The sequence below is a fragment of the Leptonychotes weddellii genome, chromosome 13, assembly GCF_054177405.1.
Source record: "Leptonychotes weddellii isolate Sample4059 chromosome 13, ASM5417740v2, whole genome shotgun sequence".
Taxonomy (NCBI): domain Eukaryota; kingdom Metazoa; phylum Chordata; class Mammalia; order Carnivora; family Phocidae; genus Leptonychotes; species Leptonychotes weddellii.
The window spans coordinates 7,162,833-7,178,344 of NC_138381.1; the positions used below are offsets into that span (position 1 = coordinate 7,162,833).

Sequence of the window (15,512 nt, forward strand, 5' to 3'; positions counted from 1 at the left end):
TTCTGCCCTATATAAAGATAATATGTGAATTAAAATGTTATTCAAATACATGAGCCAGCAACACATAATGATAAATTACATATGTGTCTTACTATACGTGCATGTAGGCTGTGTGTCGTGCCAGATTGTATACAAAGGAAAGGAAAGTACAGTCTTTGGTCAGAAGAAAGAGTATACTAAAATTGGTGACTTCAGAGGTTTATTTCAATTCTCTATAAAACCTTACTCAGAAATATTAGATGTGTGACCTTAAGCATATCACTTAACCTTTTGTAATTCAGTTCTTAAAATGCAAATGCAAAATGAGAGGATTGTATTAAGTTTGTATAAGCTGGCTCTAAAACTCCATCCTCCTGATAGATTGTTACGTTGTAACTTCAATTAAGGGGTCTTGGCAGAGAATCTTTTAAATGGTTGCTTTACTGTACTCTCCCATAGGGGATACGTATTGAAAGTTTGCATTTGGTATTTATATCTTAAATTATGTGCAAGTTTATTTTTTCATAATTCCATTTTGAGGAGGTTTGAGAATTTGAATATTCTATTAGAAACTAGTCTGTCTTTTGACATATATGTCCTATGATATATATCTTTTGGCCATAGAGACCATATTTTCTGTTGACCATAACATAATGAACACCTTTGACTTAATGGGGATTTTGCCTTCCCTAGTGAGATACTCATATTGAGTATTGATTCATTTGCAAAGACATATAAGTAATAGATTTTGCTCATAATTGAGATGTTGAATTAATTCTGCTCCTTTTATTTGGTCTGATATCTAAGGATAGTAATGGAAGGAAACAACAAACTCTTATTTCACATTTTAGGAGATAGATTTTGCACGAGTGTTTAGTGAATGGTGAAGTTCAAGAGTAAATCCGTTGGAGAGAAAAGGCTTATCTATTTGAGATACGGCTGTGTCAATGAATGTTCACTGTAATTAAAAACCCCGTTCTTTATATCATGCCTTTTGGAAAAAAAGCAAAGAGTCTTGACCTAGAAGACCTAGATCACTTAATGTATAGAAGGAATTAGATCTAAAAAGAGCATAAAATTTAAATAAATTACATTGAGTCCTGATTTTCTTTCTTCCTGTGGTTGGCAAAAAGACATGCTGTTTCTTGCTCTGTATCCTCTTGATTTATTTCTCCTCTTTTGTGTGTCTGCATCATCCAGTGGCTAGTTGTCTGTCACTTCAGCTATCTGACATGGAACCTTAGCCTCCCAGGCTTCTCGTGCTTTGAGCCATGTACCCCTGCTCTGTGCGCAGATGCTCGGAACGACTCTTCAGTCTGTAATGAGTGCTGCATGGAAAATGGTAGAAATTAAATCCTCTGCTCTAACCTTCAGTATATGTTGAACAGTAGGTGGATTTACCAGATGTTAATCCTGTTTATTTCTTTTTTGTTTTTAGTTTTTGGCTTTCATATCCGTTTTTCTGTGTATACATTTTAGAGTGCCAAACAGGTTTATAAGTTTCGTATCCAAAGTAGAAGACTTCTGTCTTTTTCCTTCTTTTCCCTCTTCTTAGAGGCAACTATTCGTATCTCTTTTAGTTGATTGTTTTATGTTTCCCTTCCATGTCTCTAACATGCTTGTATTACTCTATCTTGGTTATTCCATTTTATTTATTCATTTATTTATTTTTTTTAAAGATTTTATTTATTTGACAGAGAGAGAAAGACAGCTAGAGAGGAAACACAAGCAGGGGTGAGTGGGAGAGGGAGAAGCAGGCTCCTGGCTGAGCAGGGAGCCCGATGCGGGGCTCGATGCCAGGACCCTGGGATCATGACCTGAGCTGAAGGCAGACGCTTAACGACTGAGCCACCCAGGCGCCCCTTGGTTATTCCATTTTAAACATTATCTGTTGACTTCCTGCTTTGGAACATGAGACTTGAGTTCCCTTTCTGGGCCCCACGGCCCTACCTGGCCACAGTGGGCTCCCTTCTCCTTTCCCTGCTATCCTGTACCTTCATGGTGGCTAGAGAGGAGGCAGCATGTGGTGGTCAGTCTGTGAAAATGCTGGACACAGTTGAACTTCACAGCTTCCTGTTTCCTTAGAGATAATTATTGTATTATTTTTAAATTTGCTGAGTTTTCTGTTATCACTGGTAACCTCCATGCTCTTTGCCAGCAATCGAATGTCCTCTCAGTGTATTCAGACATGACAGAACTTATGTCAGCTTCCTGTTCTGGAAGAAGTCACTCCCAGTTCCTTCTTACCTGCGTGGTGCCCAGTGTGATCCTAGGATCTCCATTCACCTTCTTCCTGGGGAATTCCTTTACCTCTCTGCTTTTCCTTCAATCTCATGTCTCCCATGTTCTCCTTTCTTGGTTCCTGCCTTCCTTTGGATAGAGTCTATTGTCTGGTACCTTCCAGAGTAAAGGTGCATAAGAGGCTTTTTTGAGATCTAGACATCTGAGTCTTTTTCTAGCCTTACATTAAATTTATATTTTAGTCTAGTGAGGAGTCTAGATTAGAAGTCATTCACTTCAGAATTGAGAAGGCCTTGTCTCTTCCCTTTAACTTCTCATGTTACTGTGGAAAAATCTGAAGCCATTATGATTTCTGGCTGAAGCCATTATGATTTTTCTCTCCCCTGGGAGTTTTAAGAATTTTTTTCTGTCTCCAGCATTTGATATTTTCCAGATGAAGTTTCTAGGTGGGGTCTATTTAATCCATTGTGCTGGACTCTCTTGAGGGTTCTTCTTCTTTTTTTTTTCTTTTAAAGATTTATTTATTTATTTTAGAGAGTGAGAGAGAGCAGGAGTGGGAGGGGTAGGGGGAGATGGAGAGAGAATCTCAGACATCCTCTGTGCTGAGTGTGGAGCCTGATACGGGGCTCAATCTCATAACCTTGAGATCATGACCTGAGCCAAAGCCAAGAGTCGAAAGCTCAACTGACTACACACAGGTTCCCCTCGTGATGGTTCTTTCCATCTGAACTCCTCCTTCACTTAACTGACATCCTCTCTACTTTGTGAGTTCTATGTGTTTGGAACTCTTACTAAGTTTTCTTCTTACATAATTTCTCTTTTCTTCTTTTTTTACTCTTTATTTTGGTTTCTGCGTTCTGGTTAGGAGCTTTTCTCACGTATCTGGTAATCTTGGTTGTCTGCTGCATTTGAAACTGGGAGATCTGAAGCAGATTGGAAGCCCTGGACATCAGAGTGGAGCCTGTCAACTGAAAGCTGTACTATGTAAGGGCATTTGGCCGTCGCCTTTTGTGGCCTGCCTTCTTGAGCTTGTCACGTTCCCGAGAGAAGAATCTTCTGATCTGCTTGGAGGTGAAAACCCAGCTGCCAAGTGTTTTGCCACAAAGTAGGAGGAAGAGAGCAGGGGTCTTAGAAATCAGTTTGCACATTTCACTTAATCCTTCCTGTTCTCAGTGTAATACCCTCACCCGCAAATATGCCTCCTCTTTGCCAGTTTAGAACGCTTTAGTTTAGCTTCTCCAGAGACTAAATCTGCAGCTTCTTGCAAGGGGTGGGGAGGAAGAGTGGCTTGGCTATGCAGAGATTGGTGGGTTGTGGGCAAAATCTGTTCATCAAACTGGTTCTCAGAGATTTTTCAAATAATCCTCCTTTGTTATCACTTCCAGGGATACCTGGTGCTAAATTTCCTCAGCCGTTTGCAATTCATTGTATGGACGGGGGTGGTATTCTGCCTTCTCAAGCCTGCTACTGCATTTGCTATTCATCCATCTGCTTTCTAGCTTCTAGACTTGTGTGAGTGAGTGAGTGTGTCTGTCTTGGTGTTTAATCCCATTTCTATCATTTCAGTGAGATTTCATGAGGGAATAAAAGACATTTATGTGCACAATTGTTTCCCTAGAATTCTTATCTCTTTTTTTCTCCCTCATTGCTGTAGAGAGTAGATGAGTAATATATTTCAATGAAATCATTTTGGTTTTCCTCAAAACGTTAATGCATGCAGGTTCAATGAGGGTGTGTATAGGGGAGCAGTTTTCTTATTAGTGGTGAAGATTAAGTTTATAGGCAAATTAGGATGCTCATAGTTAACTATACTGATTATACTCCAAGCATATTCATTATCCTAAATAATTTTCCGCCTTTCCCCCACCGTCTTCAAGGTCACATTAGAGTGATCTTTATCAAGCATCCGTGGGTCTGGGCATTTAATATCTAACTCATTGGCCAAATAGAGGCAGCAGCCTAAGGGAGGTATTTAAGATGGAATCACACTGCCCCTGGTGGTGGGGCTGGAAGGGCCTCCCCAACCCTGCAGGCTCCTCCATGGTCACATTGTCAAGTATCAGCCAGTCAGCATCTGTGTATGCTATACTATATTTTATGTGAAACTGTATCATTTTGAGCTTAATTTTAATGTGATATTATAAAACTGGATCATTGAAAATTACTGATAGAAGGAAAAATTACGAATGTGAATTACATCTAATATTTAGAAATCATATGAGGAACTTCTAGTTCTTTTTTTTCTTTAATTTTTTATTGTTATGTTAATCCCCATACATTACATCATTAGTTTAAGATGTAGTGTTCCATGATTCATTGTTTGTGCATAATACCCAGTGCTCCATGCAGAACGTGCCCTCCTCAATACCCATCACCAGGCTAACTCGTCCTCCCACCCCCCTCCCCTCTAGAACCCTCAGTTTGTTTTTCAGAGTCCATCGTCTCTCATGGTTTGTCTACCCCTCCGATTTCCCCGCCAGGAACTTCTAGTTCTTACACTGGAATTTATGAACCCTTTGAAATTGTAATTAAACTTTATGTGTATATCCAAGTGAGAATCTTATCACAAAAGATTTCACCTGAATGTACTTAAGCCTTTGGAACTACAGTACCCAGTAAATGAGAAACACAGAATAGAGAAGACAAGTTCAGATCATCACAAGGAAGCAAGCAGACAGACCCAGGATGTGGGGCATTCTGTAGGATGATTGCTCAGGTTTATTCAACAACTCAACAATATGAGGGGAACGAAATGAAAAACCCTGGTGGGTGGGTTGGGAGGTGTGAAAATGGCCAGTGCTCTAGATTTAGGAGATACACAGGTAGGATGTGAGGGCTTTATTGGGTGCTGATTCCAATAAACCAACCATAAGGAGACTTTTTTTTTAAAGATTTTATTTATTTGACAGAGACAGACACAGCGAGAGAGGGAACACAAGCAGGGGGAGTGGGAGAGGGAGAAGCAGGCTTCCTGCAGAGCCGGGAGCCCGACGTGGGGCTCGATCCCAGGACCCCGGGACCATGACCCGAGCCATGGGCAGACGCTTAAGCGACTGAGCCACCCAGGTGCCCCTCTTCTGACTACTTTTTATCATTAACTCGGATTAAGTAAAAACTATTTCTTAAATTCTACTTTTAAAATTATACTGTTATGTGAATGTACTTAATTTATCAGCCTTAAGAAGTAATCTTCATTTACATACTCTTTTTAAAATTTTTTTATTTTTCAAAAAATTTTTATTTATTTATTTGTCACAGAGAGAGAGAGAGAGCACAAGCAGGGGGAGCAGCAGAGGGAGAGAGAGAAGCAGGCTTCCCACTGAGCAGGGAGCCTGATGCAGGGCTGGATCCCAGGACCCTGGGATCATGACCTGAGTCGAAGACAGACGCTTAACGACTGAGCCACCCAGGCGCCCCATAAGGAGACATTTTTGAGACAAAAGAGAAAATCTGAATTTGGACTGGATATTAGGTTGATACCAATAAATTATTAAATATGTTAGGCATGATAATGGCTTTATGGTCATGTATACTGGAATATGACATTATATGATATCTAGTATTTACTTGAAATAGTTCAGCCCAAAATTTTTAAAAAGAGAGAGTATGTTATTCTGTTTCCTTCACTCTTGTACATATTTGAAATTTTTGATAAAAAATTTTTTAACTTACAAATACGAACTATATAAAAGAAACATACCAAAATATTAGTATTTTCAAAATTACAAGTGATTTTTTTTAAAAAAATTACATAAGTCAACAAAATTAAGAAATAATATTTTTTTGAAAAACACGTAATATAACAGATAAATGTGACTGTAGAAATGCAGGATGGAAAGAACCACATCCCCTGAAGTACAGGGGTATATTGGGTGGAAATTGAGGGGGAGGGGTTGTGTCACAAGAAGAAGATAGGAGGAATTTGATGGCAGTTTTCCTATTCATCAGTTTTCTGAGGGCCCTTTTTAATAAGTTACACATATGTATGTACATTCCCTGGTGAAATTGAGTAAGTGCACAGTTTCTCCTTTACATGATGAGCCTTTGAGAATGATTGTTGCTCTTTTCCATATTGTAAGTTTCTTCTACAGTCCTTTTCACACAGAGCATTCTCAGTCTCAAATCTTAATGATTTTATCAAGTTCCAGTGAATTTCATGGAGTAGTTGAAACCTAGCAATACCTTTTAAATACACCACATCTTTTATTCACAATGGTTTTGCTCCGGATTAAGTTTTCTTCAAGGCAATTTGATATATATTCTTTGCAGTGCTATGAAGGAAAATCCTCCAAGGATGTCCTGAAAAGAGTTGCTGCAAATGCATTGATGTCACTTCTGGCTGTCAGTAGAAGGGCTCAGAAACATGCTTTGAAAGGTGAGCCACATGACTCATTAACTTTTATGGCATATTGTCAATTCATATATTTTACTGATTGTGTATTTTAATTTCCTTTGGATTCAAAATGTAAAGAACTTATAGTCTCATGACTAAAGAGTTTTTCTCATACAGAAACACAGTAAACATGTATTACTTTTAAAATGAAAAGGTTATATATGTAGATTATTTTTTGAGTAATGATTCTTAATCTAGAGAATATATAAATATTAGGGAAGCTTTTTTTTTTTATTTTACTTTTTTATTTGAGAGAGAGAGAGAGCATGAGTGAGGGGAGGAGCAGAGGGAGAGGGACAAGGAGACTCCATGCTGAGCATGGAGCCCGATGCAGGGCTAATCCCACAATCCTGAGATCATGACCTGAACCAAAATCAAGAGTGGGACACTTAACTGACTGAGCCACCCAGGCACCCCTATTGGGGAAACTTTAAGAAGTAACACATCACTCCGTTTCATAATAATTAAATATTAGTAACCAGAAGCACATATTGCATAGTTGAAAAAAAAACCACATAGTTTTGATAGTAATAACAACAGTGTTAGATGATCGTGTATTTTCACATAAATTTCCCTTCTAGAGTGTTGTGATTTTTCATCTGTAATCCAGTAACACAGGTCTTAGAGTTAAAGAGAATAATAGCAACATCATGTCTAGTAATTTCAATTGTGATTTGCTATTAAAGCGAATTATGCATGCCTCAAAACATAAAGCAGATTTTGGGAGTATCATACTAAATTGAAAACATTGGAATTGTTAAACATTATAGTTCTCTTTATTTTTCTCTGATTTGTTAATTTCTCACTGAAAATATCAAAATGAAGTTGGTCAGAAATATAAAGCATTATTTTTTGGAGACTTTGTTATATGTGATTTCAACTTATTTGGGAATGGAATACTCTTTTAATTGTTTCCAATTTTATCTTTTAGCTGATCTAATAGACAGCTGCATGGAGCAGATGAAGCACATTAATGCACAACTGAACCTAGATTCTCTCAGGCCTGGGAAAGCAGCCCTAAAGAAACAGGTAACTCTGAATTCCAAACATCTGGGTGGATGAAGGAGTGACCTAGGGACCATCTCTCCAATTTCCTATACTTATAAATGACATCAGTATTTGGTACAAATGGGTACCTGATTTAGAAGAGAGGTATAGGTTAGATAAAGGGATTTCTGCATTAGCAACTTTGGGCTTGGGGTTGTGTGTGTGTGTGTGTGTGTGAGAGAGAGAGAGAGACAGAGAGACTTAATTTTCACTTAAAGATCTTAAAATGAGATTTATGTATTAACATGTTTTTGTTATTATAAGCATTTTGAAGTGTGTATGATATTTTACCAAATTGTTTATACTACAAAAGAAGGTATTTTCCTCAAAGCAAGCATGGATTCCCTAGGAATGAGATATAACTTACTGAGCTTTTCTATATACCAGGCAGTGTTGTGAGCATGTCATATTTGTTATCTCATGAACACTAAGTCCAACACACTCATACAGCTAGGAACTGAGAAGGCCAGTAGCTGGGTGGTTGTAGAGCTGGTATTCCTAATCTCTGTTTATTCCTTCCATAACTTTTGAATGTCTCTTTCTAGCATTGAGTTTACCGGACTCATGTTCAAAATGCATGCTCATGTAAGCTCAAGTTAACACAGTTTTTATATAATAGTGATGGTAATAATAATTGTTAAAAAGAAATCTGCCATACAGGCATATTAAGAAGATGAGTTCATATGTATTTGTAAATTTGTAAGTATACATATATATGTATATAACTAAGGCCATTATAGCAGCAACCTGTGCAGTAACTGCTTTCTCTTGCATTTGATAAGAAACCAAGAAAAAGTCTTATGTAATAATTTTATTGCTGCAGGGGGTTACATGTTTGTCAGTTTCTTTTCTTGCCTCTTTTCCTTTTCCTTCTCTAGGCAAAGGTTCTTTACTTCATCATTCAGAAAGTCAGCCAACACCTGATATGATTGAAAACCAGTCAGTACCTGCTTCACTTTATTGAGATGAAACATGGAGCCTATTATATATCTCAGTTCCTCCATGCTTGATAGACCAGAAATAACTTTTTCATGGCAGATGCGCTTCTTGAGATATGGTCGTCTTTCAGAGATCATTAGCTTGTCAGTCCCCTTACAGTTACGGTGATCAGGTGCAAAGAGAGCGTACCTGGGACCTGCATTGTAAAGTGACCCAAAGCAGAAGGAATTGCTGTATATAAAAAGTGGAATATGCCGTTGTGTTCACATTTTTAAACTGCTTTTTCTTTAAACAGGAGGACGGTTTTATTAAAGAGTTAAGCATTACTATGCAGCTTCTAAGAAACTGTCTTTATCAAAATGAAGAATGTAAAGTAAGTAGAACGATGTTTCAAAATTTTGGTAGTAATGCTGCCATTAAACAGTTTAATTTTTATATGAGATAATATAGGAGGAAACATGAAAAACTTCAGATTTTTTTAGATGCACAATTGATTGGCCCTTAAAGTCAGCATTAATTCATAGAAATGGATATACCTGTTATTCCTCAACATTGATGGCATTTCTTGTTTATGTCAGCATTTTAAACTTTATCCCTGAAACTTCTGGAAGCTAAAGCAAACTTGAGCTTCTTTCTCTATGGTTATGCATTTCAGTTGTATTTTACTAAGATGGAGTGAATGGTTATGTTCTTTCAAAGGCAGTTGTCAGGTAGCTGTCCAGGAAATAAGTGGCGGTGTCTGTATGCATAAGGAAAGAAGAGGAGTGTGTCTCCTGTTTAGGTAGAAAATGCTTACTGCTGTCACTGGGCATGGCCCTGTTCACCTTGGGAGGCTTCTCACCTCCAGCTCTGCTGGCTCCCTGTGCCCCTTGACTCAGCCCCTCTCCCTGGGAACCACTGAGGTGTTTTGCTGTGTCTGTGAGCACTGATGCTGTCATTTATTTATTTATTTATTCATTCATTCATAATTTTTTAAAAAATAATTATTTATTCCAGAGAGAGAGAGAGCGCGCGCTTGCGAGCATGCATGTGCGCGGGGGAGAGGGGTGGCAGAGGGAAAGAATTTCAAGCAGACTTCCTGCTAAGCAGGGAGCCCCACATAGGGCTCAATCCCAGGACCCTGAGATCATGACCTGAGCCAAAATCAAGAGCTCGCTGCTCAACTGACTGAGCCAGTCACCCAGGCGCCCTATTGATGCTGTCATTTAAAATACTGTGTTAGTAACTGTTACATAGGATATAGTGTCTTGAACTCTTTAATTTGCTTTGTCATAGTGATACAAGACTTTTGAAGCACTAGCTTTCACACAGAAATACTGTGCAAATGAATAAGAGAAAGATAAATTATAGGAGCTTCCTTTTTAAAGAAGTTCTTACCTTTTTTTGCTTTTACTTGGGATGAAACTGGAAAAAACATCTGGAAAATGAATGTCTTGAACATATTCCTTAGGCTATGTTAATTTGTTCGAGACATGTTACTAGCAATTTACATTTCAAAACAATTTGATAGGAATTAAGTGTTTATACATTTCACTGAAATTCCCAATGTATGAACTTTTTACTCAAAATGGAGGTGTCATTTACTAAATTTGTGATCCCTTATGCTACATAGTGTGCTTGTTACTGGATGCAGTTGATATTAATCCATGACACTTTACACTGGGAATACCCTGGAACACTTTCCAGGTAGGATCTGCTTATACAGATTTATGAGATGCTAGCTGGGTACTAGTTATAAATTTAGTGTTCACGTTTGTATCACATTAACCATCTATGATAGTGTAATCTCTCAATAAGTCAAAGCATTTCTACATTTCTAACTTGTTTAATAAGGAATAAATTCGAAGAAGAGTATTTAGATGACTCTTGAGTATAAATATAGTCCTCTGGGGCAAAGATTCTTAATTTCTTTTCCTGTTCCAACTTACCTGTGGAGTATAAGATGCTCCTAGTACTAATTGTAAGGTACTCTTGTGGTTAATTTAGCAAATCACCCATGCCTACCTCGCTCCAGTGTCTGTACACATGGGACATTAAAGAGTTTCCATACTGGGAAGATCGTGGTGGCTGTGAGGTAAATGAACAGCAGGCAAGATTAGAGGTGGGGGACTGTAGTAGGCAGGAGATGATGAGACCCCAGCTGGGGCAGGTGGAGAAGGGAAGGGCAGGTGGAGAAGGGAAGGAGGGTGGGGAGACACTGAGGAGAAAAGAGAAATGTAGAATGATTTCCAGGCTCTACTTTAATGCAAGTACACATAACAGAGCAGAATGTAGGCATGAGAGAGCATAATGTTTGGGTTTACACATGTTAGTGTAAAGTGTCTTTGGGACATCCAGGGGGAAAAGGACTGGTAATCAGTAGATTACAAGGGTCTGGGGCTCTGAGTGGTGATACAGGTTGGGGGTATTAGGAATTATCAGTATAAACTGTTGAAATTTCCCAAGAGACTATATATGAAAATATCTGTGGAAACTATAACTATTTAAGAGGAGGCAGAAAACAACTGGGAAAGGAGTGCTGGAGAGAGTTTGAAGATGTTCCTGGGTAGAGAGCTGCATGGAAATGAAGAAAGAACAGACCTTTAATAGATTCCATAGTGCTGAGGGTGGTTTTGCTAGCACCATCAGGACAGAAAATAAATTGAAGTAAGCTGGGGATTCAATAAGAGATGGGAAGTGACAGCAATAAGAGTACTCTTTCTAGAAGCTTAGTCATGAACAGCAGCATTAATAATTTAGGACATAGCATTACAAGTAGTTAGTCAGTATGTTGGTTTCTCCTAACATGTAAACTGCTTGAATATAAGCAGAAATGAGCAAACTGGGGACTCGTTAAAGAGACAGGAAGAGAAGAACTAATTGATGGATAAAGATCCCTGAGGAGGTGGGGAGGTCGTGTTTCAGAACACAGATGGACTTTCTGACCTCCAACAGAAGAGGAACACCCTATTCCACACTTCTGGGCAGGAAGGATGAGTGGATGGAAATACAGATAAACTAGGTGAACAGAATGACAGAGTAGAGACAGAGCTTATACCTAATTGTTTCTGTTTTCTCTATAATCATAGGACTCTGTTCCAAGCTTATGGACAGTGGGGAGGGGTGGATAACTTTGGGAATAACACTGGGAATGACTTTAAAGCTTATGGAAAGGGTTGAACACTGGGAATAACTTCCCACTCTCTTCTGCCATTAATGCTGCATAAAATTGGATAGGGTATGTGTATTTATATAAATACCCACATGTGAGCACATGGGTCTATAAATTGCCTGGTAATTCCTGTTCACTTAAGCAATTGCTGCATTTACTGCAAACAGATTGTATACATAATATTGTCTTGGGGGTAACTGATCTTTGTAATAAAGACTATGAATTACTGAAGAATTTATTGATGTAACATATTGTTTTAACTAAATTTTACTATATTCAAATTATTTACAAACAGTAAACTACTTCTGATCTATCCAGACTTACCAGACAAGTATACACACATGTACATACAGAGGAGAGAGAAGGTGGAGGAGAGAACTTAGAACTGATCGGAATGTTTACTTAACCAGAAAATTCCATTTCTTAACCATATCAGAATATTTAGAGTTTATTAGAGTATAAGAGTTTATTCAGTGTAGTGAGGTATCATCATCTTGCTTAAGTTACATGTTTAGAAGCTGTTTCTTTAATGTTTTTTTACCTAAGCTGTGTATTGTGGCCACCCTGGTGTTGAAGGGACTTCCTGAGGCTGGTTGGGCTCATGGTCAGGGCAGTCCTGGGCAAGGTGCTGAATCCATCTGCAGGATTCTGATGCCAGCTTGCACTAACCAGAACAAAGATAAATTCAGTTTTTGTCTCCTTATGTTATAACAGGTTTGGTTTTTTTTACTTGATTTTAATTTTATATTTTCATATATTCAGACTAATGCTGTCTGTATTTCCTTTTCACAACAGGAAGCAGCTCTTGAAGCTCATCTTGTTCCTGTCTTGCACTCTCTCTGGCCTTGGCTTTTGATGGATGATTCATTGATGCAAATTGCCCTGCAGCTACTTTGTGTCTATACTGCAAATTTTCCAAATGGTAAATAGATCCCAATACTGCCTTTCAGGAATATACTAAAATACTAACTTTATATAATAATATTGTTAAAGTGGACCGGAAAAACAAATACCTATTTTGAAGTGTTTCTTCTACTTACAGAGCGTGTGTTGTTTAGAGGGAAGTTTTCTCATAGGTCCTGTAAGATACTTCAGTATGTGTCTGTTGAGATAGGAAGAGTCATTAGACAGCTCATGGAATAGAGAGGGAGAAACCTGCTTGGTTGTGTGGCAGTGGGAAATTGAATTTAATAGGAAATTGAGAGAGTGAAAATTATGATGTAAGACCTTAAAAACCAAGTAAAGGTTAAAACTTTTACAGACTCTAGAGTGGGAGCTGGCGTGGTGGAAACTGGAAAGTTTGGAAAGGTGGGAAGCAGGAAACAATTGACCTTGTGATAACTGATGTCGTTGGGACACCTCTTTTCATTCCTTTAACAGGTGTTTTATTGAGAAGCTGCTAAGGGCCGTGCATTGTTAGAGCCCAACAGCCAAGAGTGAGCAAAGGTGAGGGTGGAAGTGATTTGAGAAGAGAGGAGGAGGTGTGAAGTAGCTGTTTGAGCCGAGGGAAAGCATACCCACTGTGGAGGTGAAGTAGGATTGCTGGCAGTATTCATTTCCCCTTGAAAACTCAGGGTCATACATGTAGGGTCTGGTCAGCAAGTGCACATGCTTTCTTCTAGCCACCATTCAGCTGCTGAGCAGCTGGGTTCTCCAGATGTCAAAAGATATGCAGAGAAAGGAGTGGAACTCAAAACAGTTCGGAGTCCATCTCGTCACTACCACGTGCTTAGGGTAGCTTATTCCTTGATGGTCAGACATGGGCCTCCACCCCAGCTCTGGGCTGTCCATTTCTGGAGCTCACTCAGCTTGTCTTTCACCAGCAGGAACCGATGACATAAACAGACTTTCAGGTTCTTAATGCCTGAACTTTCACTGTGGTGTATGGAGTGCACCATGGCACAGAATTTCCTTGTCTTCATTCTGTCACTGACTTTCTCCTTCTTACTTCTGCTTGGAGAGTCTCCTGCGGCTGCGTCCTCCAGCTCACCACCCCTAACAGCACGGCCAGTGCAGTAGACCGTCCGCCCGGTGCATCTGCGCCTTGTCCTTCTTCACCCTCCTTCACGCCTTAGTTGAGGGTTTAGGGAAGTAAGCAGGGAAAAAAAAATCAGTTGCTAAACACTGAGCAAAAGAAACATATTTTAAGTCTTTTGAAACTATAATCTATGTTACTTTTATACTTAAAATTGATGTAAATATGAGATTGTGGTTAGGTTACTAAATTGAGGAAGAAACCTTTTGTTTTCCTATCTGGTTTGTTTTCAAGGATCATTTAATGGATTTAATAGAAACCTTGCTATTTGGATACGGCTATACGGTGTGAATACAGGAAAGATCACTATGTTATTTGTGTTTACTTGCCTTTTATGACTTTATTTTGCAGAATGTATTTGATTCTGATCTAGTTCTACATAAGCTGGCCTCCTTGCATGGACTTTCACAAGTTAATTTACTTCAGATTTATGTGACACTACAGTAAAATGAATTTCTAATTCTTTTATGATGGTTTTACTCCCATGATAAATCCATATGGTTGTTTAATTTACTGAGAAAACACTGGACTCTGGAAAACCAGTTGACCACTGCTGGTTCTGGCTGCTTATGAGCTGTGTCCCTCTGAGCAGGTCACAGGCTTCTCTGAGGCTGTGCCCTTACTTAGCACACATGGCTGCTACCATTTATCTGCCCATGCCCCAGGATTACTGTGCCCCCCCTTTTTTTTTTTCCTTTTGTAAAATGAAGACATTAGACCAAGTTATATCCAGTTTCTAAAATTCTGTTCTTCTACACAGTCTTTATTTAGATGTCTTTTTAAGGAACTGTTTAAAAACTTCTTACGCATATTTTATTCTTTAAAAAGAAAATAAACGTAGTATTTTAATATGCCCCATTGAGATCATTAGACCCTCAGTGAGGATGGCAAATCCATTAGGCTGAATGTAGACATCAGCAGTAGCCTTCAGTGCCAATTTGCAGTTCATAGGTTAGTGGGTAAGTCATTGATGGACGAATACGCTTCACTACTTAGAGTTTTTAACTAGTGAAACTAAGAAGACATTGTGATAGGCTGGTTTTTTTTCAGGTTGCAGTTCTCTTTGTTGGTCAAGTTGTGGACAGTATCCGGTTCAAGCTGCGTATAGAGGGGCCCCTGCCACATCTCTGATGGGGTGTATCCTGAAGTTGGCTTCCCAGATGCCTCTTGAGAACACTGCCGTTCAGCAGATGGTTTTTATGTTTCTTTCAAATCTGGCCTTATCTCATGACTGTAAAGGAATAATTCAGAAAGTAAGTACTTAATCTCTCCTTCGTATCTTTTTTTTTTATGTTATGTTAATCACCATACATTACATCATTAGTTTTTGATGTAGTGTTCCATGTGTTTGTGTATAACACCCAGTGCTCCATGCAGAATGTGCCCTCCTTAATACCCATCACCAGGCTAACCCATCCCCCCACCCCCCTCCCCTCTAGAACCCTCAGCTTGTTTCTCAGAGTCCATCATCTCTCATGGTTTGTCTCCCCCTCCGATTTCCACCCCCCTTCATTCTTCCCCTCCTGCTATCTTCTTCTTCTTCTTTTTTTTCCTTCGTATCTTTTTTTTAAAAAAGATTTATTTATTTATTTTAGAGAGAGAGTGCACGTGACAGTGAGGGGAGGAGCAGAAAGAGAGGGAGAGAATCTCAAGCAGACTCCCCACAGAGCTTGGAGCCTGATGACGTGGGGCTCGATCTCAGGGTCGTGAGATCACAACCTGAGCTA

The 15,512-nt window shown here is 39.0% G+C and overlaps 1 protein-coding gene across 4 annotated transcripts in view; it reads left to right on the forward strand.

Moving 5' to 3' along the window:
• The window catches only part of RTTN (rotatin), a 153,137-nt gene that overhangs the window by 126,100 nt on the left and 11,525 nt on the right, over positions 1 to 15,512 (forward strand). For all 4 annotated transcript variants that reach the window (XM_081801040.1, XM_081801041.1, XM_081801042.1 and 1 more), the window contains 5 exons: positions 6,490 to 6,595; positions 7,545 to 7,642; positions 8,895 to 8,972; positions 12,546 to 12,672; positions 14,836 to 15,038. In XM_081801040.1, the coding sequence (XP_081657166.1) occupies positions 6,490 to 6,595; positions 7,545 to 7,642; positions 8,895 to 8,972; positions 12,546 to 12,672; positions 14,836 to 15,038 (612 nt within the window). The remainder of the gene's footprint in view (positions 1 to 6,489; positions 6,596 to 7,544; positions 7,643 to 8,894; positions 8,973 to 12,545; positions 12,673 to 14,835; positions 15,039 to 15,512) is intronic.